We start from the raw sequence: 25,169 nt of genomic DNA on the forward strand, positions 1-25,169 counted from the left end.
TGTAGTGCAGTTCAAGTGAAATTATTTGTGAAAGCCGTTCTAATTCTCCTGGTCTTTATAAGCACAAAGATGTGATTACAGCACTAAATACAAACATAAAGACTTTATTGAATGCTGCTCAATTCCCCAAAGATCTTTCATTACAAAAGTTTTCCACACAACTGCAATTTAAGAGATTGGAATGGTACTCTGATAAAAGATGTGAAAAATACTTGATCAAGTAAAACAGACAAGACTTCTATAGTTAACTTTCCACCTTTAAAAAGCAGACTGCATTTTCTTTAAATAAAACAAGGAACTAGTTACTGACAGCCTTCCTGCTGCACTAAAAAAAAATAAATCTCAATTTTGGTCTCACTCTTCAGTCCACAAGGTGCTAAAACTAATGCAGAGGTGTCCGAGATAGTCTCTAGAATGACACGACTCTGCAGGGAGTCCTTGGGCTGACCAGGAGCATCATTGATGGGCTCTCTAAAGGAAGCTCCATCCTCAGCTATAGCAGGAGGAAATCTTAGAGTAGGCCCAGGACCACCAGGCAGTGAGAAGGGGGTAGAGGCACTCACCAAGTGGCAGGCAGATGCACGAACCATCCTGACCTGATCAAGCTGACTTTTTTTCTTTTCCTACTTTGCCTCATGCTAATGTGAACTTGCACGTAAATCTAAATCTGAATTCAATCACAAATTCAAGAACAGCACCACGTGAGTTCCTTTCAAGGCTGTAAGGGGCACATACTGCGTTTTTCACGTTACTGGTAACGTACCTTGGTTTTATTTGAGAAAATACAGCACAACTAGAAGCCTTTTCTATATTCTTAACCAAAGTATGCAGCGATGTGAAAAGCACATATAAAACAAGGAAAAAAATGTACATAGCAAACTATACCACCTATGTGCAACACAATCAAAAATTCAAGTCATAATTCTCACCACTCCCGTAATTATTTCACTCATTAAGGATGATAATTCAGGTCTATGAAACGCTGGAAGTGACAGTATATCAATAATTAGACAAATTTACAATATGCTGTGGTAATGACATCACGTAACTGCTGTATTTAAATTCAAATCTTTTCATTTACACTGCGCCAGAGAAAAAGCTGGCTGTTTATATACTGATGAGGTTTATTTTGCAAATTCTTAGATATTTCAAAAGGGTACAAAAAGTATATCTGCCGAGAAGAGGTTGTCATTTCTTTTATTTGGCACTTGTACTGTGTGTGTTTAGCACATTGTGAGTGCTGTTCTGCTTTTCTGCCATAGCCTTCTTAAGCTTTAACTCCTCTAGCTTTCTCCACAACTCTTCACGTTCCAATTCTTTCTTTTTCTCTCTGTAGGAAAGAGCGAAGTATCAATTTCAGATGTGTTTTAAGTGCAATGTGGAGATGCAGGTACCTAAAGCAACCGTGTTCTTCTACATCTAGTAATTTGTATTGTAAGTTCTACCCCAAAGCTATTTTGAGGCAAAATAGGTTTGCTCTATTAAAAAGTGAACGTACAAATTAGTAAAGGTTAGTGGTAAAACAGTAACTTTGCTCCAACTCAGACAACTGCTGTAGGATGGTTTTACACAGATGACTACAGTTCTAAGTTCTTTATCGTGTGCAAAGAAGCAAGGAACAGAGCGTTTTGGGGTGGTGGAAGCACAACTGTTGAATGGAGCCTTAGCATGTGCTTTCAGCCAGCCTAGGACCACGTCCACCCTGCTCCAACAGTACACGTTAGTAGGTTAGTAGGATAGGGCAGGCTTTGGCTGAGCTATGAAGCATTTATCCAGCAGCGTTTTCTCCAGACAGCGCAGCCCCCTGCAGAAGCAGCTGAGCCCGGTTCCCCCACCCGAGACGGAGCACTCCCTGCCAGGCAGGAGTGACGCCAGGGGCATTCCTGTGCCGAGCACCCTGGGGCTTCAGCACCGGCCATGGTGCTACCACACACCTGCACGGTGGGTGCTTCTTAATCAAGTGACAGCCAGGAGCAATATTCAGCCAGCACTTCCACTACAGCACCCCACAGCCGCCACTACCGTTAAGTTCTGCTTGTCAGCTGGTACACGTTAGGTATGTATTCATAACACACATTTGGACAAAATAATCAGTACCTTTGCCTTTCTGCTTTGTATGAGTTCGTAAGATCATCAAAAAGCTTGCCATTCATTTCCATCAGGGTTTTCAGCACGTTATATACCAGTGCCACAATAGTTCTGGAACGGAAGAAGTACAACCATTAGAATTACTCAACACAAAATAAGCTTCAGTAAAACAGCGTTCAGTTTCCTTTTTGGACTCTGAACTTTGTATTTAAGATGCTACTGTAAGGTTGATCAGTTTTTGAAACAAAATTACTATAATTTCCTCTGTAAATTAACCAAATGCATATCCAAATTCTTTTTTTTGAAATGCTATTTAACTTTAAATTCTCAACTCGTATAATCATAGAAGCTATAATTATTGGTACAGTGGCTATACTATAAAGCCATGGAGTTATGTTATGTGTTTAACAAACTGAATTCTAACAACAGTTTTGTAATACTTAAGTAATAAAATATGAGAGTCTAGAAAAATGAAACTCCTGCCTAATAGGTTTAAGTTTGGGCAAAAGAATGCAGGGGAGGAACCACAGCTGCACAGTCTAATACAGCAGCTAGAAGCTGTACCAGAACACTTAAGGGCAGCAGACAGCTCTGCTGCATAGAAGTGTCATAAGAAGATCACATCGTTGTTTCAGATACCATGGCATCTTCAAGAAACTGAACAGCTTGAACAATACTGGCTGTGTCTTATGTGGCTGTCAGTATTTCCACTTTAGCTATCGTTCTTTCTTCTGCCTCTTTTTGTGAAGGTATTCTTATTTCAATAATTTATCTTAGGTAAGTGTAATGTTCATCTCCTTTAAGCCTACTCTTAATAATTATGCACAGCAATGCAGAAATTGCAATGAAATTGAACATTAAGAAGGTGCCTATCTTCAAACTTAACACTTAAAAAAAACACATAAGCTGTCTTCCCCCTCTTTCCCCTCCCTAGCAGTTCACCTTCACACAGCAGTATTGATTTTAAGGCTGTAGAGCAGGGGTGCCATGCAGTCATCACTTTGAAAAACGAGTGAAAGAAAAATCTAAGGAAGTAACCAAAGGACCAGGTTTGCCTTTTCAGTACACTCTGTCCATTGTGGCACTAGGAAGCCTCTCTACTATTCATCAGAGGCGCTATGCTCATTCAAAATGCACAATACATTTACTCTGTCTACGCACTTTTTTGAACATTGGCATTCACGTGGTTTAAAGACAAAAGCTTATTTAGATCATTTGTTTTCTGAGAGGAAAAGCTTGATTTTAAGTGAGTAGTTAAGGCCATGGTGGACAGCTGATAGATAAAAGTATGTTTCTTTACACTCTGAAGCCAATTAAGAGTTATACTTTCTACCCCAAACATCCTGGTCCTCAAGGGATAGTTATCTGGTGTCTTTCAGGTCCTTCCTGAAGTAAAGAGCAACTTCTGGCCATGGCTAGGGAAAGAACACTCTTCAGATTAGAGGCCTGAAGTATTATTAGTGCTCCAAGAATTAGTTCTCCAAAGTTTATATTCAGTCTCAGCTGAAACATTTGCAACGAGACATGCCATCTAGATAAATTCAGAATAACTTCACAGTCTCTGAGGACATAAAATAGGGTATCTGATTTGCTTCAAAGTTACAGAAGGCTCCTGCCTACCTTGCCTTTTGCCTGTACAGGCTTTACATTCTGCAAATTTGACTCAGCTCAGTTTAGGTTGCTGGACACAGCCAAACTTTGCATTTTAGTATTTCAGTGTCATTCAGTTTCTTTTTAACAGGAAATAGAAATACTAGCAACTTGTGGAATTAAATGTAAAACGAAGCAGTAACTTATTGCTACCATCCTTTACAGTGGCCGGCACTGCTTTTCTATGATAGAATCTTTGCCCTTTCTTATCTTGTCTGGCAGCAAAAATTACTGACACAGTCACTGACAGAATTTATCTGAAGTAGTAAAGGACAGCACAGTACAACTGTAGAAGACATCACTTGGCAAGTGGTTTTAGTCTAAGTAATATTAATTTGCTTTTCAACCAACACATAAGATCAAGTGTAATTAGAATATGAAGACCATTGTCCAGTTGCCTCCTGTGCTTTCAGTAAATTCCAATTCTGCATCGTAGCAGTGCAGAGCAGTGAAAGTGTAATATTGCTGAAAAGGGTGTCCATTTTAGCACCCATAATCTCATTGATTTCATCTGATTTAAGTCAAAATGCAGACATATTTACAAGCTTATGATCTAAACTTGAAACAATAGACTAAAAAAAAATATTTACAGTACTATAGGAAGTTAAAGATTACATACGGATTCCAGTGTTCTTTGGAGATCTTGTATAAACTGCCAAACATAATTGGTAGAATTTTATCAATGTTCTCCTCAATCAGACTGAGAATATATTCGTTATTCCAGAAGTACAAAGCTCTTTCTGCAACCTGAAATAGAAGGGTTAGGGGTCAAAAACCACAAAATAGATTGCTACAAGTTATTTTTGATGCCTTTTTTTTTTTTTTTTTTTTTACCTGGAAGTGTGAACTTGACACACACTTGGATATTTGCTTAAATAAAGGCTCTTCTATTTTTTTGAATTGCGTCGGTTCTATTACGTCTAAGATTTCTTCAATTTCACCTAAAAACATCACCTGTTGGTATAAAAGAAATACATCAAGAAGCATGAGAATGTTTTACATCGCCAGTGCAAACAAACAACATGCAGCTCAGACATTAGTCATGAATCCTGCAAAGAACAATGTACGTGATTGCAATTGCATTAGACATCCACTTTTTTTTTTTTTTTTTTTTTGCTGTGTGAAAGAAGTCAATCAGCAGGTTTGGCTACCTGGTTACAGCTCCCATTGTGGAATTATTCTTTTGTGTAATTGCTCTGAACACTTAACAGAGCTGCTTTTGCAGAATATTTTTTCTTTACAGTTAAAAAGATGCTAGAATAATTTATTTCTTCACTAATTGCCAGAGAGGTTACATTTACCTGAGATCTCCAGAGTAGCTTCTGTAGTGGTAAATAGTTAATATCTGATTTAAATTACAACCTGCAGAACACTAGGCAGGGGGCATAAAAAATTCAATACCACTCAAACAGGGGCAACAGAGTTAAAGAGCCCCACTTGTCAAGAGCTGTTGGGGTGAGATCTGGTGCCATGAGTCAAATTCCTGATTGTACCCATTTTAATTACATAGAAGAAAGACAACCAATAAAAAAAAATAAAATTCCCAAGACCATTTAAAGTTATTTTCATACTATGGAGAAAGAACTGAGCAACTGAGATACCAAGTAGAAGTCTATGTCTGGGTCATGTTGCAGATGACAACCCCCAGCCTACCAGTGTAACTAGTAACACACTTCTCACCCATCAAATCTCTTTCTCTATACAGTATCTCGATAAGAATGCAAATTTTAACACAGTTTTTAACGTAGTAGCACTATAGTAAGAACTGACATTAAAAAATGGCAGAGCTGTCCAGCAAAGATGAGCACTCTTCAGTTTCAAGAACTGCACGTTTTCAGCAAGATCTCTTGAAAAGCACAGCAGAGGTAAGATGTATGAACCTGACATGCTATGTTTTACGTAACAGCAGACAAGAAGCTTGTACAAGACAAAACCAACCTCTTTCTGACTGCAAGTTTTTGGCCAAAATTTGAGCAGTCCTCTGATTACCTATATGAAAAATACAAACAAGTTAAAACCAGAACAAGTTTCTATTACATATCTGATATAATTTAAAAATAAACAACTAAATAAAATGACTTTGCTTTTCCCTGTCCAGAGGTTCAATAAAAACTGAATACAGGTAAAAGTAATTCCACTGAAAATACATACTTTGTTGCCTTATTTAAACATTTATCTTGCTTTGGTTATCAGAACAATTTAAACCTTAACAGAAGTCTTTGATTATCCATTCCCACTCCACTCCCACCTCACATTAATCGATATCATGTTGATAACATCAAAGCATCACAAAATGAAATTAAATCTCCTGTAGCTAGACAGCCCAGCATATTTTTCTCCTGATCCATGTGTTGAGGAGCACCTGTCTTGGTTTTGAAGCTCAAGAGCAAGCAGCATACACTGACTGCAGAAACAGGGTTATACAGAGGAGCCCTGTCCTCCACCACGTCCTTTTTTCTTCTTTAATTTGAAGTGTGACAGAGTGGAAACTCGAAATGATATGAACTTACAGAGAAAATAGTTTCCAGTATCTACACTGGAAACTATCACATGTAAGACTAGAAAAAAAACCTTCAGGAAACGTAATTAGAAAGCACAGCTCCTAAGAGGGGCAAGGTGGAGGAGGAGGGAAACAGGGAAACAACAACAAACAAAAAGACTGGAGGCCTGTTTCCTAGAAACAAACATCTGACATGGCATCTAAATTACAAAAGTAATGCTGGCTAAAAAAAGCCGTAACTGCATGTTTTGGAAGCAGAAACATTCCCCAAGCACTATAAACTTTCATTCGGAGCAAAGGACCTCTGCTTTTATGATATAACAGCACCTAATGGATCATACGCAACCATAAAGCTTACTCAACTACACGAATACTTTCCATATTTGATTTTTCCCATGTTGATTTTTTCTACTTTTAACCTTCCCAGCTGGCTTTTTTGTTGACAACGATGTGTACTTCCAAAAGTGACTTTCTGACAATAATAGGATTTTAAGTGCTCACCAGTTTCGATCCTAGGATACACAAACATTCTGCTTCTACAAAACTGAGTGTCACTTCAGATGAAACCTGGCAAGTGAAACCCCAGGCAGCTCAAAAACTTATCCTCAAATCCAGAAAAACAGCAAGTTACACGGGAAGAACGGCAGATCCCTCACAGAGCCTCAGCCATGCAGTTGTACCTAGCTGGTGACGTGCCCCAGCCAGCCAGACTCCCAATGCCACCATCCCATACCTGATGGGGCCATTTTGCAGCCTGGCCACAGAGGCAGAGCTCGCTCCCTGCCCCGCTCCTCCGCTGCTGGCCTGGCCTCCTTGCTGCTGGCTTCACGAACACGGTGTGGTGACATGGGGAGGGGAAACCCTGAGCTCCATTTCTCTACATGACCTGATCTGGCAGTCCTCTCATCACCTGCTTCTCCTCCCTCAAGGAGCCAGGCTGGCATAAATTGATTACACTTCTTTGTCTAGGTTCACAATTTAAATACACTTTAATTCTAGGGCCACTTTTTCTCATTAATTAGCTCGTAACTGAATGGCTGTTACACACTACTGAGATTTTGTATTTCTAAAGAACAAACTGGAACATTGACAGGTGCAATAGCTCATTCTGTCAACACCTTCCCTGCTCCCCAAAACAATGCAAGAAAGCCAAAAAATGTCAGATGGCTGCATTTGCCAAAGGAAAGCTGTGAGAACCTACCATACACCTCTTAACTGGAGCATGAATTTCCTGGTGTTGGAAGCACAAAACTGGGTTAGCTACAGCAGCCCAGTTTCCAGCACTCAGCAATGAGTGCCAAATGTGCTTCACTACATAGACTCACATTCTCAACTTCTTAACTTGACAAAGAAATAACATGTTCTTAGCAGAGAAGTGCAGACCTCAACAACATACCTAATCCTCGCTTTTTAGAGGATCAGTTTCCAGCCTGACCATGCTTTCCCATTAAAAAAGCTGATACATGCACATTTAAGTTCAAAGATCTTATTCCAAGAAATACACGAATGCAGATCCGAAATCTTACCGCTCTTTCTACACAAAACGCACACAATTAATATTCTTCCCCAGGCTACAAAGTTCCTATAAAGTTGACTTACAGCAGCAGACACCCGCTAGACAGCTTATGCACCAGGGCTGCACGTTCAGCCTGGTTCTCATGATATGAAATCTCTCCGATGTAAAGGCTGTGGCACTTAGCAGGGTTAGGTAATGAGCTCCTCTTGTCAGTTCTGCAAACATCAGGACTGACCTAAGGCAGACTACCGCAGTTACAAGAGCTTGGACTGAATGTCCTCTAAATTGACCCTGAGTGACAATTCCTGCCAGAATAATAACAGTGCGGTACTCATGAAGATAGCCTTCCGATGGAGTGCTTAAAATACTACTTGACCTAAAGCCAAATAAAAAAAATACAGTGCTATTTCATCAGTTGCCCCATCAAATTTCAACACTTACATTTCAAGCATTTCAAAAAGTTTCTTAAAGCTTCACTTATAAACACTCTTCTTTTATAAAACCAGTTTTACATTATGTTCAAATTAATGACCAAGGCAAGCACAGGTCTTGTGTCTTCTCCATTCTGAATTCATCTTTACTGTTGATGAGGTGACCAGAATTGTAAGCTATGACCCAGGTGAAGTCTCAGAGTCGTACTGTGGCACTCCTACGTCAGTAAGACCTGCCTTCCCCCTGCAGAGCTTGGGCTTGGAGCCTGTATCACAGTTCTGTAAATTCACATCAGGACTTTGCCATGTTGTCACTTCATTCAGCCTTGCAGGCTTTTATGTAATGTTACACACTTGCTGCTCATGTGTCAACTGTAACTGTACAAGTACCTGGATTGCTTTATCCCTTGGCTTAAGGAACTGAGCTTACACAATTCCTTTCTCCTCACCCTATTCAACAAAATCAGCTTATTGACCAGCTAAGCTGGCAACGCTGCAGTGCAGTGGGGAGGAAGGCTCTTCAAGCAGACAGGACAAATTTATACACGGTCAGGCCTACTTCCACCACCTACAAAATAACTTCTTTCCTGATGACGAACACCAACACTAAGTGACCCTGCAGAAAACAAGCTTCCACTGAAAGGTTGGTGAAGATTAGCATTGTTTAAGAAAAAACAAATCACATAAGCTCTTCACTTTTCTGTCACAAAAAGTGATGAAGCGTTTAAATTCCAACATACCCCTAACAGAATGACATCAGATTGTCAAACTAAGTTTCTCTTTGAGCTGGTCTGATGTTAGTCTGTCTCCCCACGAGCTGCTGTGCTGCCCTGCCTGCATTCTTCTTTATGGGCATTGCCAAACTACTTGCACAAAGCACTGCAATCCCCTTTCTGGCTGAACTGCCGATGCATGGCGTGGGAGATTCAGCCTGGGAAAAGCCTCTGATGCCTGAAGCACCTGTACTGTAACTGCCAAGAGGCACCCCAGTAACTGAGAGGACAGAACAGGAACATCACATGGGGAACATCAGGGTCCTTCTGTCTAAATAAAGTGCTGTTACTCTTTCTCACTTTTATTTTCTGACTGTGTTTTCCCTGAAAATTAATGCTAGGCATAAGCCATCAGCACCAAAAACATTGAAATTTTAGTTGTTACCAGGAGGGAGTACAGTTGTTACATAAGTTCTTATATAAGGTGATTCACATGATCTCAGTGGTTCAAATTTTTATTTAAATTTGTGCTCCATCTTGGTTATAGACTAAGAGAGACCTGCATTTTGAAACCCAGGACTTTCTTAACAACCATCCTAGATTTAATTATTATTCCCCCTCCCTCCCCCCCAATGACTATGGATCATTAATCAAGATATCACAGATAGCACTGCTGTGCATTTCCAATGAGCTGCAGTGAGATACTACATTGAAATTAAAAATAGAAAAACATTCAACTGAAAAAACACTTACAGGCTCTGTTAAAGTTGTATCTTTTTCCAGGAACTGTACAACACAATAGGCGAGCTAGAATGTAATTCATATGATTATTTAGTTTAAACAGACACTGTTTAGACATTGCAGCAAAACTAAATATCCCGACTTATAATGGAAGCACTTCAGATGAGGAAGAAGGTACAAAAAACCCCAACCCAAACACCCCTAGAACAGCCATTTAAAGTTCTTCCAAACTAAACAAAATAGCAATTAAAACAGCAAGATATACAAGCTAGCTGTATCTTACAAAAACTTCCTGCATACCAAAAATCTTCAATTTTATCATCCTGGAAGACAATCACTTTTAAATTTGACAGTACTTCCTTAACTCAGATCCATTATCTAGACAGGTTTTCCTCACCTTCAGTTCCTGTATTAACATTACACTGTGAATAAGCTAGGATTTTCAAACATCTATTTTTGGGGAAAAAGTTGGTACTTTCATTCAAAAGAAAAGCTTTAAAGAACAACTTTGACTGACCACACATTACTCAAATAATAGGTGTCAAAATTCAGCGGTAAGATTACATGTGAAAGGATGTTTGCCCATAGAGCTCAGATCTAGCTGAGGATCCCGTCCCCAGCAGTGGCCAGTAACAGACACGGGTGGAAGAGTGCAGAGAGTGAGGGAAGCATAAGGAGACCAAGTCACAAGCACGCTCTCCTGGCCCTCAGTGATTTCTGCCCAGGCCAAAATGTGATATTGTATGTTCCATAATTCCTTACATTTACCTATTGTTTAGTTACTCAGCATGCAGTTAAGTAACAAAACAACCACAGCTGTGCCATGCACAGAACCATACACTAACCCTATTGCTGAAGCAGTTGAAACCCTAGATTCCATAAAGACTGAATTGGGGAAATCACAGTATGCTTCATCTCACAACATGATCAGAGACAAAATTATTTATGGGCACTGCATACATATTTCCATACTTAAGTAGTCTGCAATCAAGCATTACCTTTCTATTTTTTTTTGAAATCTGTTATCCCAAAAGAGGCAATTACAATACTGTAATTACAACAAACCTAACTTACTGCTCCTACCCTCAGGATAAGGATGTGTATGCATGGATCCCAAAAGTAACACAGCACACATCAATCTCAAAATCCCATTAAAGTGTTCCTGTGCAATATATCTATTGTTCAAAGACACAAAGGCTCAATCTTAAGCCAGCTTTAAGACTTTAAGAGCAGGCTAAATTGTGCTGTAGCAACAAAGCAATGGGCCACTCCTGACTGTGCAGTACGCTCAGTGCTGGTTTCCAGATAACACAAAGCCAGAAACATACAGTGACAAAACTGCTCCTTCATTTCCAAGTGGTATTTTGGTACATGGCACTAATGGTTTACCAAGGGATAGGTGAATAGCCTGGCCAACAAGCCAAACACTACTTTAAAGCACCCAGTACAGCTGAGTTTATAGCACCCTTTCAGGTACCAGTGGCCCAGATTAAACATATTACAGAAAAAAGGCTAGCTTGCTGTACTGATCTATCAGTGAGAATACCTTTGGCATATGACAGGTCCCTTTCATATCACTGACTCATTCCATGGAGCAGCCTATTGCACAGTAATAAACCACAAAGACAAGTGATTTAGTTAAATTAATTCCTAGCTCTCATATAAAGTTTTAACTGAGCTCTTGTCTTGATCCTGTTTGTAGGCTGTATAGTCATAATGATTTCACCTTAATTAGAAACTCATTTCCTTGTATCTTTTGTCTATAAAGGAGCTATATTAGCAAGCTGACTAAGTTAACAAAGCAAATTTTTAATTAGCCACAGCAGAATTACTTGTGACTTTTCATCAAATACACTCAATACTCAAGTGCCATATGTCTGGAAAGGATATATATTATTCCTCCAATAAGACGATGAACGTCTGTGCTAAGTATAAGAATGGAAGTCAAATGAATAACTGCAACATTTTGACAGCATGTCATGGATCTACATAATTTCTGGCTGATCTGGAGAGCTATAATGCATTTCTGCCATTTATATCCAACACCCTTCCCCTCTCTTCAGCCACTGGAATTTTAGAAATAAAAAAGCACTTCTGAAATAAGCACCTGGCCATACCCCAGGTGCCTTTATACACAGCATTTCAGTTACATAAACAAAGTAGCAATGGAACAAGGTCCTAGGACTAAAGTGTGACTGAGTAGCAAACTACACAAACTTCCGTTGATGTGACTTCGAATTGCTGTTACATTCTAGCATTTTTAAGATATGCTAAATATCTCAAAATTAAGACAAGATATGTAAGATCTTAAAAATAAATAAGTATCTGAGATTGCATTTGCAAATACCTCGGAATATTGACATTATAACACATACTGCTTTACATTTTCATTAGTTTCAAATGCAAATACAGGGAAAACCACAACTCTTAAAAATAGGCAAAAGCTTACCTGTGCATGAAACAAAGCTAATCCCTTTGCAGTATGCATGGGAATCAGAACTTTCATAAGGAACTGCTTGTGTTCTGCTTTCAGTGGCAGTGCAAAACCATTGATAATACTGAAAACATGAAGAAGTAGGATTTAATTTTATTTAAAAAAAAAAAGTTTTTTTAAAAAAGTATTTTTATCACAACCTCCATTAGGCAAAATAATCTATGGTAAAGCTTACACACATCAGGAAGCTGATTCATTTTGCACAGAATCACTTAAGACAACTTGCCTTGCAGGAGAAAAAAATAGATGGTATATAACGTTTATGCTATTTTAACATTGCAGTTTGAACGCTTATTTTGAACAACTTTTCTGTACAAAAATGAAGTGAAAAAGTTGTCACTAACTCAATTTTATTTTAAAAGACAGTAGTAGAACAGCAGTCCTTCAGGCATGTTTTTTTTTCCCTAGATTTTAGATTAATTTGAGAAAACGGTATCCCTTTCACTTGATTTTCATTACGATTTTTTCCATGATACTTGCACAGTCTTTGGATTTTCAGTAAGGCAGTAATATTTATACATTTTTCTACTGTGAATATATCAGTGACAGTTTTAGAAAACTAGTAAAATGCTACCACAAAAAAACTTAAGTAAAAATGAAATTAGTGAATTAATGGCAAAAATGGTAACTAAAGCACTTACAAAGCTTTCCTGAATATCATTTAAACAAAACCAGCCTGCTGAAGATTAAAGCATTTTATTCAATGTGAGGTGAAAAGTAAACATTCATTGTCTGAGTCAAAGAACATGTCCTTTATTGGATATATTCCTCACAAGCAAGGACTCTTGAGAAATATTTTGCCTGTCATCTTTAAAACTTGTACTGAAAAAGAACAATTTATACTCAATATCCTAATTTTATATTCACATGGTAACTAAGACAGTATTAGATTATATCAGTGACTGCACTTTATCACTCATTACTATACTCCTCCCTTTCCCAGTTCCAAAGCAAGAAAGCTGAAGCAAACACCCACAATAACACTTCATACTTTTTCTGTCAGGTCAAACTTACCTTCCTAATATCTCAAGAAGTTCAGCAACACCATTGAAGTGCTCTGTTTCATATATAAACCTGTTATGAAAAGAGACAAAAATTGAGAGAGAGATTCAAAAAAGAAAAAATCTTTAATAAATTTTAGATATTTGAAAGCCATATCACAGATCAAAACCAGGTCTTTTCATTCAAGAACAAATCACTGCAGTCACAGACCATGAAGGTAATATAAAATATTGCCTTACATACAGACATACAGCCAGACAGGGCATACCTGAGGAAAATGTTGTTGATCTGTTTCCTGATGAATGCTCGTAAACCAAGGAATTTTCCATAAATTCGATGAAGAACTGTCTTTAGGAAATCACGTTCTCGTGGGTCTTCACTATCAAAGAGCTCCAATAACTTTAAAAATTAAATTGAAATGTATTACTTTTAGAAGACTTAAATTTTGTCATGCTACTAACCAATCTGAGCTTTATCTTGAACTTACAGTTTGCATTAGAGAAAATACAATCAGTTTGACCTAAAATTTTGTTTGGATGTCCAATGTTACTTTCAAAATTAGATTTTTAGTAAAGCTGTTTTTTTTTTTTTTTAATTATTTTTTTTTATAAGCAAACCTAGCAGCTTCATTTCAGTCATATCAAAACATATGTATCCAACAGACATGAACAAAGCCATTCCAACAATTACACTATCAAAATAAAAATGAAACTTTAAGAATGAGATTACCAAATTTTAGGTAAGTGGTTTAGGTAAGTGGTCTTTAAGATATAAGAATGAATCAATTTTATGTCATATATTTACAATTTCTTAATTAAAATCCTGTAATACTGCTTTCAATAAGCTACTCATGTCTTCAAGGTTAAGCAAACCCATAATTCTCTGCAGAATCATTTTGTAAGACAAGTCTATGATAAGAATAATGCACATTTCCCCAGGGGAAGAAGAGGGATACATACGTTTAACAGAATGATAATGCATTAAAAATGGGCTGGGGGCGGGGGTGGGAAATCACAAGTAGAAGTTGGTTCATTTCTGTCTGAATCTACTATCAGTGTCTCCTTTTATCTAAACACCTCCACACCCCCCCTACCCCGCACACCCCATTTTCTTCTTATTGATTTTGGGTAATGGTCATGTTTGGTATTGTTCCTATACAAGAATGTTAGACATTCAAGATTTAATTAAAAAAATTACAAAAATCTAAATTCATAAGAATCATAAAGTAATTAAATTAACTGATTCTCTAAAACAGACTAAATGTCCCAATAAGCTAAGCTAGCAAGACTTTCCACACATTTTTGCTTTTGGAAGGTTTTCCAAGGATACAGAAAAGACTGCACTCTTGAAGACATCAAAAGGTATTCCAATCCCATTACAGGCCACTACTTTAGTGTTGTTGTTTTTTTTTTTTTTTTTCCTCCTGTTTGTCCAAGTAAGAGCATATTTAGAAATACTAACCGTGCTCAGTAAGTCAGTAACTTAGCTCAAGTAATCACTACAGCCTCCTGCTCAGTCCAGGTCTATGAGCTTAGGTATGTCTACACCAAGCAGCAACAGACACTGGAAACAGCTGTTCAAGAAGTTTGCTCGGGCTCATTTCATTTTTACATTTAGAAGGAATTTCTCAGGGTCACTATCCCACTTTTTCTCCCATTTATAGCTGTCTGTGCACTGCACTGTCTTTCTTGTACTCTAAAGATCACATGAAAACATCAGGAACTGAAGTTCTGCAATGTGGCTCCTAAGAACCACGGTCCAATTAGTGAATTGGATTTGCATGGCCAGTAGGTCAGCAGCAGCTTCAGCCTTGAATTTTGTGTGTAAGTTGAACAAAACAGAGAAGGGAACACCTATAAACAAGAACAGTAAAACCAAACAAACGGAAATATAAACAGTCACTGAAGGTGGGAAGGGGGAGTGTTCATCTATGTTGTTATTTTTCATTGCTGTACTCTTATGGCTTGCCAGCACTCACTCAAGTTTTTCCTTGAAAAAAATGAGTATTTTGACATGGTAAAAATCCCCTCTGAGGTAATATGGGACAAAAATTGTTACTGTATCATACAGCCTTGACAAGTTATATTTAACGTCTCACTTAATTTTCTTGCTCATAGTTACTTTGCATGGTGAAACATAATTTTCCATGATTTTCCTATGTACATTCTTACTTGATTTTCCCTCCGTGCTTAACACATGATAGTATGAGAATGACACTATCCAGTAACAACAAGCAGGTGCTGGAACACACTTCATATACAGTAAGTTAGTTATTCACAGGAAAAACAATTCTGCTCTACATTTTCCCATTATAAACCTCTATGAAAAGCACACAAAATAGCACTACAAAGCACTAAAACAGTTTAATTGGCCCACTGTTGATTTGACTGGAAATAAGTTACAAATCATTAAAAGTACAACTCATATTCACAAAATACAAAATACAAAAATCTTGTATTGCAAAACACTGAGGATACCACCTGAAAACAGTGTTTCTGAAGTTGCTAATTACATATAGCCTGTGCGATATGAAGTGCTGTTCATTTAGTGTTTGGCAGAAATCATTGCTGGAACAACTAAGGTTTAACCCAGTGTCAAAACAAAAGCTTTGCTTTCTCCTCAGCATACAATCGGCAGTTAAGTCTGAGATGAGGTCTTTGAATCTGAGATAGAAAACCTCTCTACTCACCTGCTGTACAAATCTCTGGTCAATGTATCTTTTTGCAATGCTAGGCTGAAAATCCGGGCTCTCCAAAAATCTTAGGAAAAATTCATACACCAACTACAAACATGAAAATGAAAATTCTGAACAAGTTAATAAGCACACCATAATACGGATTTTATTTATGTTATTTACATACATAAAAGGTATAAAAGGAAACTGAGGTCTAACACATCACTGCTTAATCATGGCCTCTAGTGGAATTACTGTAAGAATTACTGTAAGTATCAAGAACATTTTAATTCTCAGAAGAGTCAAGGCTTAATAAATAATTTACTGAAGATATCACTGTAACACAAAAATCAAGTGAAAGATCTAAGTATTACTCAAATTCACACTTCCTACTATATTAAGAACATATTATGTAGAAATAAGTTATCAAACACTTATCAGCACTGAGGGTAAAGTTAAGTGCTCTAACATTATGTAATTCTGTAAAAACAGATTAAAGAAAGTTTGCTAAATGCTTCTGAAGCCAGGTTTCAGCTGCAAGCTCCAAAAATGAAAGGTCATTAAAAAGCTGAATGAATATGTAGAAGCCTAACAATTGGGCTTAACGTTACATTTCTATATCCTGGGCATTCAATTCAAACAAAAGGACCTTCAGCAGATTTACCTTCAATATCCTTTATATTTTGTAGTACTTATTTCTATTGAGTTCAAGTCCCCATTCGCTATGATCCTGCCCACAGATGGCCCACAGATGGAAAGACAGACAGCGAGGGCCTGAGGTAGCAGAGAAAGGCATGAAGAAGCCAGAGCACAAGTCCCATATTTTTGGATTCATCAGAAGTCCAAGACAAATTACTGTTTCCATAACAATGGCAGGTGGGGGAGGATGCACGCTCTCCCAATTTATAAAATACACATCAGGCATCTCTTAAGACAGAATTGAGAAGAAAAATGTCTTCAGTTTAGATGCATTCAGGGCCTCTTATGGTCTCAATGCCTAGTCTTAACCCCACAGTAGTTAAACAATTAGCAATAATACTAAAATGCAGCTTAGATGTATGCAGACATCACTGGCTGGACTCCTGAATAAAACCCCCACTGAGGTCATACACACAGGCATGTATTTCAGCGATTACCACTACAAGTACCTATAAAACCCCCAAAAGCCAGCATCTGAGTAATGCATAATTAAAAAGTTCACTTGAGAAATACACTCAGCAATCAGCAATTTTATCTAGAACGTTTGAGCTCACAGTTATTACGCACAGCCTCAAGTGGGGTATGCTGTATCTGCAGAGCAGAAGCTCAAAAACACAAGTTCCCCTTCACTCTTTCCTCCCCTCTGACAGAGACCATAACAATAGCTTTTCAAATCAACAGTCCAAATACACAAATGTCGTATAAACAGAATTGTATAAAACCCAAGCTTCTCTGCACAGCCTTAATTTGTCTTCTTGCACATAAACACTGCAGACAATAGCAGTTGCAGAACAATAGAGGACAATTTTTTAGAAGTCTGGTAATAGCCAATCCAATAGCGTAATCAGACGTATTTCCACACTCCATCCTCTGTCTTAGGGATTGACCATGGCTACTGATCTTTTTCAAGCTAGAAATTAGATAAATTTGTTAGTGGTTTGTATTGAAATGGGAAGCATATGACTGGAGGGAAGTCATTAACAGTTTTATAGGATTTAATTTTGGAATTAAATTTCATTAACTATTCATACATTATTTCATATATTAAACATTACTATCAGTGACCACAACAAATAATAGTCATAGGATAACTGCCGGGGTGATGCTGCATGCAATATTGGAAGCTATCACCAGAGGGGGGGGGGGGGAAACAATATCAGGGTATCAGTAAGAAAGGGACAAGAAAATTCTGAAGGCCTCAGGTAATAATAGACAGATACAGGACAGAACTCAGTGATTGCAAAGACAGTTAAAAAGACAAGAAAAACCTCTGCTAAGCAACAAGAAAATATTAAACTGAGAAATGAAGGGATGGATACTGGTCCTAAATGCTAGTAAACCATGGGTAACAAAGATCCAGCCACACAATGAAGCCATGTCAGCAACAAATGAAAACCAGACATATTCCAGGAAGATACTGATGTACGATACAGTACAGAGATGCACAGTCCTATGTATGCTGCAGAAAATCTATTAAAACCTGAACGGATGCAGAGGAGCCCCTAGAATCCTGTTGGGCCCCAGTGCCCCTTATGAGTGAAGACTGAACGGGGATGTTTTGTTTCCCCTAAAGCAAGGTGGGGCAGAGAGGACAATTATGGCTTCTTTCCATAAATAGATATGGGAACAGGGATGAACAGCCAGCAGAAGAACTAGGCTAAAGCATAATGCTCTAACAGCATCTTTGTACAAACTGCCCAAGATTAACTTTAGGGTATCAATCAGAACCAAACCCAAGGTTTTGGAATAGGTGTGCTCGACTACAAAGTAGAACACATCAATACTAATGCAAGATTCTCAATATGTGACGGCAAAACTAATTAGTAGCATGCCTCGTTTCTACAACAGAGAAAAGATGCATTAGTCACTGTTTGAATGCTTTGTATAATCCTGGCTATTGCAGAACCTCAATTGTTGCTATTGTTCTTAAAGAGAGGAGCTTTCAGAAAAACAAATATTTAGGGCTCAAAAATCCCTGAACAGCTAGCTACCCAATCCATGCTCAAAAGTGAGTTGTAGAGCTGGTAAAAGTGTCAAGTGACTCTGGAGTTCCTTGGGAAATCCATGAAGCTCTATCCAAGGTGTTTCAGGAAGCAAACTGTAATGGCCATTTCTGGACAGGCACCCTTCTTCTGTAAGCTAAGGCTTGCAAACTCAGAAGCACAACCCTAAGCATCAACAAGGAGAGTAAGGGTGGATTCTACCTGCAACAGACACTGGCTGGTCCTACCTTAAAACAAACAAACAAAAACCAGACAGCTATGCTCAACTTTCCTGAGTGTAAGTGAAGGGTTACCGTTAGTAATACTACTAAATCATGGGAGAACTGTTGGCTTTGGTAGTTCCAGTTCTCAAAAACTGGTCTGTGTGGGTAAAAGAGCAAATAATTCCTATTACATTTTGGTGATTCTGTGTTCCTTCTTGCAGGGACCACTAGAATGTTATTGCTTTAAGCTAACAACTCTACCATCCACAGGTCCCTAAATAGAAACACAGGGTGACTAACGCTAGCCTCTGTACCCTAGTTTAGTTGCTACAACTGTCTGGAGCATTGCTTTAAAGTTGTGTCTTTCATGTCACACCAGTTTCAATGTAGGTCTATAGTCTTTTGTAGAGGCTATGCATGCTGCTGGTAAGTTACTAAGCCATTATATATGATGTTTTTGTATAGAGAAACGTCAACAGATTAAACAGAACAAAGAACAGTAGAGATTCAGATTTTCTCTTCTTCTCCCTCCCAGAAAACTGGCTATGTGACAGATCAGAATTTTGAATTCTACCATCCAGTTGTGGGCACATGAAATGTAAAAGAAAGGAGAGGAAAACACAAACTTGTCACTGTGCTGCAGTGAGCAAATCCATTCCAAGGACAGGATGAATAACTGACACAGGAGAAGGAAATCCACGATCAATAATCAAGCAGCCTGGCCAAAACTCATTTAGAAAAAGGCAAAGGAAAACACTGAAAATAAAATTTCAGATAATAACACACAATACTCTTTCAATTTCTCTTAGTCAAGCATAAAGCACAAAGTGAAACGGTCACAGAAACCACAAGTCTTTTTCTATAAGAAGAACTATAGTTTACTTGTGTCCTAAAGTGAACTGAGAAAACATTTACAAGTTTTACTCCTGAGAGACAGGCATTTTGAAGTCAGATGATGATGTTTCTACCGACCATAAGAGACATTTGCATAGCCCTTTTGCAAACCTCCCCCTGTCCAACCAAGCAATCCCCCTTTATTTGAGGCATAGCCATTACTCCTACAAATTAGACGCAGACATCCACAAACTAATTATTATCACAGCCTTTTTTTTTTTTGGTGATATCTTGTTTCTTACTTGGTTTAAGTCTGAAATACTATCCTGAACATGGAAGTTTAAATATCCAGTATTAAAAGTCCAGGCCTTAATAACAGCATTTCTTGATTATACTATATCATTGATACAAAGGAACATATATGTCCATGTGGTATTATGAGGACAGAGTACCATCCCAACTCCTCTGTGAGAGGGGAGCAGATGGTATACAGATATGCAGCAGCAATTACTCTTCTACCCACTATTAGGAGTTGCTACACAGCAGATTTTATTTAATAGATACTACTTTTACAAATTCAACAACAAATAACCTGAGATATGAATGTGGATGATTACAAGTGACTTGGAATTCCTCAACTTTTAACAGTTTATTGAGAAAAATTCATCAGTACTGCAAGTCAATCACGTGATTGATACAGCAACGCTATAATAATCACGAGATTGGTACAGGAGCGCAACAATAGAATAACTAACCAACTGTTACCAAACAACAACGCCTATATTGTAAAGTTTTTGCACAGAGGGAGGGAAGAGGGTGGGAAGAATGAGGAGATATCTATTTCTTGCTGAAAAGACAAATAAAGGCTATTGCTCCATTTTTGTTATTGTCACAAGAAACTGAATTGCTAACATCTGCTTATATTTCACTGAAATCATACAAAAATTGCTCAAGTACAGAAAACAATCTCTTAAATAAAGAACATAATTACCCAAAATACCCACACAATTTTAAGACATATATATACATACCACATTTCAATAACACAATCACTCAATTTAAAACAAAACAAAACAAAAAGAGCATTTAAGCAATTTGGAATGCTTACATTCTGCTGTATTTATACATGCAAGGAAAACAACCACTTTTTCCCTTATGAGCATAGAAACACACTTATACTCGTAAAGCTCAATTCTAAAGTTCATATCAAAGGCAAAAAACTACTCAAGTATGCATTCCTGGTTCTTGCCTTACAAGATGATTTGAAAATAAAGGAATCACACACCTGTATGTGGGGCCATGAGGCTTCAAGAGTTGGCTCATCTTCTTCTGGATCAAAATCTGGATTATCGCTAGGTGGAAGTGTTCTGAAAATATTAGAACTAATCTGTAACAAAAAAAATGAAGTTTAATTGTATCACTTTTTATTCTTCCACAGAGCACACCGAACAAGGTATTGCTTTTATCCTAAAAGTACATGAAGTGACACCAGCTAAAAAAAACAACACCTTTTTCTTTACATTTTTTAAAAGCCCTGAATTCAAACTGAGGAAAGCATGAGGCAGGCTAATGAAAACACCAAGAAATTAATTTTTGGCTTCATTGTTTTACAGATTTGCAGTTAGATATTGTCATATCTTTTTTTTTTTTTTTTCTCTAGAGCCATTAAAGTTAAAAGAACATTTTGTTTCCTCCATAATAAAACTTTTTTTTTTTTTTTTAAACTATGTGACATCAAGAGCTGAAGTTTTATATAAGACATCAAACACAGCATGACTAACCAATTGTGATTTAAACAGATCTCTTCACATGTAAGACAGACAATCCCAAAATATATCTAATTTTAGAGTTCTTCACTTAACTTCATTTCAAGGTGTTCTTTACTTGTAAGAAAGAGCTGAAGAACTGTTTACAGTTTTTCATCTTCCGTCATTTCAAGATATTTCAAGGTTTGGGGAAGTCAAACTTATGTAACAATTGCAACCTTTTGATCTAACCACAGAGTAACTTAGAGAAAAACAAAACAAAACAAAACAAAAAACAGAAAAATGGTAATCAAAGTAACTCAGTAGCAAAATAGTCATATCAAATCAATTTCAAAAGAGCAAATTTAAAGGGGATTTTTCAAGTATATGCAAGTCTGGATAGAAAACCCATCTTTCGCATGTCAGAAGAAAAATAAATGCCATGTCATCTGCCAGATGCAACACACTGGATTTTAAATCTCTTTAACACGAACAATAGAGAACATGAAGTTAACTTCATTTCTGCATTTTCTACTGTTCTCTCAGGAACAGGTTTAACCCAATTTTTCCAATTAACTTTCAAGCACATTAGCCTTTTCGATCAAACCTGTTTCAAATAGCTGCTAACCACCCAACCCTGCTAAGCACAAAAGAAAGACTGTTTGACAGTTCGCAGCAAATGCTACTGCACAGCTTCCATGGAGTCTCCAAGGTGTTGGAAGGATCCTGCAAGAGGGCTTGAAAATATCCTGAAGTCACCAGCTGGCTCTGCATAGCTGAATCAGCTGCTTCATTAAACAAGGCTTAAAGCTACTGCATGAACTGACTTTTCAGTTCCTCCATTCTATGCCCCATCCCTGTGGCCTGCTGGACACGTTAAATCTGCAGGTACTGCTGCTCTACACTAGAAGGGCAATGATGTTCTGTGGATATGTGGATATGGCCATTAGAGCACGATCTCCCAGTTTTCTGAACAGCAGAAGCTGTATTGAAGTTGTTTGATGTTGCAAACATAACAGGACACAAGTAAAAGTGTCTGGGGGAAGGAGGGGAAAAACAGGAGTTTGAGAGAATTTGCATTTTAATCAAAGCCAAGGACCAAATCTTGGTTCTGTTACTTGATAATGTCTACTCGTATTAGGCATGCAAGAAAAGATCCACGAAAAACACACAAATCAGTCCCCTACTGAGGCTACACCTCTGGTAACAGTTCTTCTGGTAACATCTCTTGACAATACATCCTATTACTTCTAGATGCATCCTGCTGAACTGACCCAGTCAAAGTCTCTAGTCCAAAACAAAGGTATTAACTACCAAACACATTGCTGTAGCAGAGAAATGGCAGTTCTCTCTGCCAGATGTTTCAAAAACTAATTTTATGATTTCCAGAGTATTCCATACATCTAACTAGCACTATCAGTCTCCATAGAAAATCTTAGAACAAGCTGTATACAGTTTTTATACTAACCAGTCTCCCCTAAAGAACTGCTTCAATGACTTCATTATATTTGAAATAGTTTTGCTTCCAGTTTCACCTGCTTCTTCTACTAACGTCTTGCTTCCAAACATGGTACAGGCTATAGCTTTCGAGGTTCCCAGGAGGTTTTAAAACTTTTAAAAGACTTGTAATGCCAACCCCTAATTTGCTGTTAGCTTCGAAGTACTTTCAATAGACAATTTCCAGACCGAGGAACTGCTAATTTTGGATGACCTAGAAAGGAGGTGCACAGCCCTTTGTGCTCCCCCTTCAAAACTATTCGTAAGCAAAACTTTTCCTCAGTTCTTAACACAAAGACTTTGGCAATGGAATTACAGAAAAATCAGGTTGCCTGGTACACCAAAAAATAATCCTGCACATCTAAACAAAGATATTTTTATAATCTTATCCCATCCTTGAGGGCCTGAAAATGTATTAGTGTCATTTCAACTAGTGCTGCCTACCTCGGGATCCAAGCAGAGGAGGGACAGTTGCAGGAGGCACGACTGTGTGCTTTTGGCTCAGCAGCTATCACAGTATCAGAGACCATGCGAAGGCAAGGAAAGCAAAGAGACCTCCTCACCTGCACACACCTTGCCTATGAGCTGCTCAGCAACAACAATATTTTTCCTCTTGATATCTGTAAGGGATTGTTGACTTTGCCTCCCCAAGACAAAGGCAATTCCAATGAAACTGTGCTGCTTCCTCTGCAAGCTGCAGGAAAAGGGTCCCAGGTCTAGGGAAAGACGAGGTGCTTTGGAAAGAAATTAGCTCTGTTTCTGCCACCAAGGCCACTATGGCTTTTTCTAAGGGGATTGCTGTGGTCCGTCCATCCTTTACTACCAGCCACAGTAGTTGGGATTCACTAAGGCTGATTTCTACTTTTTTTTTGCCTCAAAACCACTATCCTTCAAACTCCGGGGGAAAAAATAAAATCAAATGCCTTTTCTTTTAATGCACTAACACTGAAGAGAAAAAAAAGTCTGAAAAAATAAATTAAAAAAAGTTCTACAACTCATAGAAGCTACAATGAAAGGCCTCAAACCTGATACACGTGTTGTTTGAAGGGAGAGACCCATTCCAGAGCTCCTTCTGAAAGCTGGTACTTAGTCCTAATTCATAGCAAAGACCTTTGCTGCTGCCAGTTGCCAGGGAGACTAAAAATACTGTTCAGGCTTGGAGTGATCTTTTGTCTCAAGCTCTGGAAAAGCTCTCATTGAGCATTTAAGGCCTTCTTCGTTTTCTGTCATTTTAAGGGAGAAAAGGAGATGGAAGGTTGTTGGAAAGAAAAATAAGCATCCACAGAGCCCAATCATTTGCACAACAACAACAACAACAACATCCTCAAAAGAACAGCTTAACACCATATCTCCAAGAAAAGGAAGCAGCTCCAACATAAAAGAAAATCTCTTCACCCTTCAACAAGTATGGTAGGCTAGTTAGTATACTCCTTCTTTGAACAGCAGGCTACAGAGGACACACACAGTAAGAAAATACTAGAAGGATTCAGGCTTGTTGCCACCAGCAGTGGGGGAAAAAAAGCTGAGGAATAGGTGGACAGACTCTGTCCTTTATGGTGTTGGGTAAAAAAAAACAAAACAAAACAAAACAAAACAAACAAAAAAAAAAACAGGAAACACATCTCCTTTAAAGTAAATAAATAAATAAACAACAGAAGTGTCCTAGATCTTTTGTGACGATTAAGAAGCATCTGGTGAAACAGACAAAATTATTAGAAGTGTTTCAATATATCTTAGCTCTTCAGTATAACAGTATAATTTCTACGCTTGTTTATATTAATGTTCTTAGAAAGAAAAAATATAACAAACAAACAAAAACAACACTGAAGGAAAAAAAAGATTTCAGTGTATAGAAAACCATAAAAAGTTGCAGGCCATATTCTTAAGTCTGCTTACTCACCCGATAGCTACTTTCAAAGTTAGCATTGTGCATATGTAAATTTACCCAAAGTTTAGACAACCGTTAGCCTAAATGCAAGGGGACTAAACACGTTATTTTTACATTTCAAATATCTAGAGAAATCAGTTTTGAAAGCATTCTGAAGTATTTTAATAGTCCTTCAGTTATGTTCCCTGCACGTGAAGTAGTAGTTATATGTAAAACAGCTCTTCTGTAGCATTTGAAAATGCACATTAAAATCTGGGAAAGTCAGCAGATACGGCCACATATTTTGTTGTTTATTCAACAAGCCGTTTGTAGAAATTGCACGGTACAAGTCATTCTGTGGTTTACGACTGAGAAAACCACTTAGACCAATCCAGCACAGCTCTCTCAGGCCCAAACAGTAACAAACAACCACACCAAGTATTTACAAAGCACAGTCGTTTTCTTACACTGATAAACTTTTCTGTTGACACTAGCACCCACAAGAATCTTTA

General features: G+C 37.9%; 1 protein-coding gene across 1 annotated transcript in view; it reads right to left on the reverse strand.

Annotated features, from left to right (window-relative positions):
- Positions 1–88: 88 nt before the first annotated feature.
- The window catches only part of PPP2R5A (protein phosphatase 2 regulatory subunit B'alpha), a 43,603-nt gene continuing 18,522 nt past the window's right edge, over positions 89–25,169 (reverse strand). Inside the window, exons 3-13 of the mRNA XM_082756753.1 lie at positions 20,834–20,935; positions 15,825–15,917; positions 13,404–13,534; positions 13,148–13,207; positions 12,089–12,197; positions 9,652–9,705; positions 5,677–5,727; positions 4,573–4,692; positions 4,358–4,485; positions 2,098–2,199; positions 89–1,330 (exon numbers count right to left, since the gene is read on the reverse strand). Coding sequence (XP_082612879.1) covers positions 1,198–1,330; positions 2,098–2,199; positions 4,358–4,485; positions 4,573–4,692; positions 5,677–5,727; positions 9,652–9,705; positions 12,089–12,197; positions 13,148–13,207; positions 13,404–13,534; positions 15,825–15,917; positions 20,834–20,935 — 1,083 coding nt within the window. The 3' untranslated portion in view covers positions 89–1,197. The remainder of the gene's footprint in view (positions 1,331–2,097; positions 2,200–4,357; positions 4,486–4,572; positions 4,693–5,676; positions 5,728–9,651; positions 9,706–12,088; positions 12,198–13,147; positions 13,208–13,403; positions 13,535–15,824; positions 15,918–20,833; positions 20,936–25,169) is intronic.

This window comes from Aythya marila (genome assembly GCF_965140915.1).
Source record: "Aythya marila genome assembly, chromosome: 3".
Classification (NCBI taxonomy): domain Eukaryota; kingdom Metazoa; phylum Chordata; class Aves; order Anseriformes; family Anatidae; genus Aythya; species Aythya marila.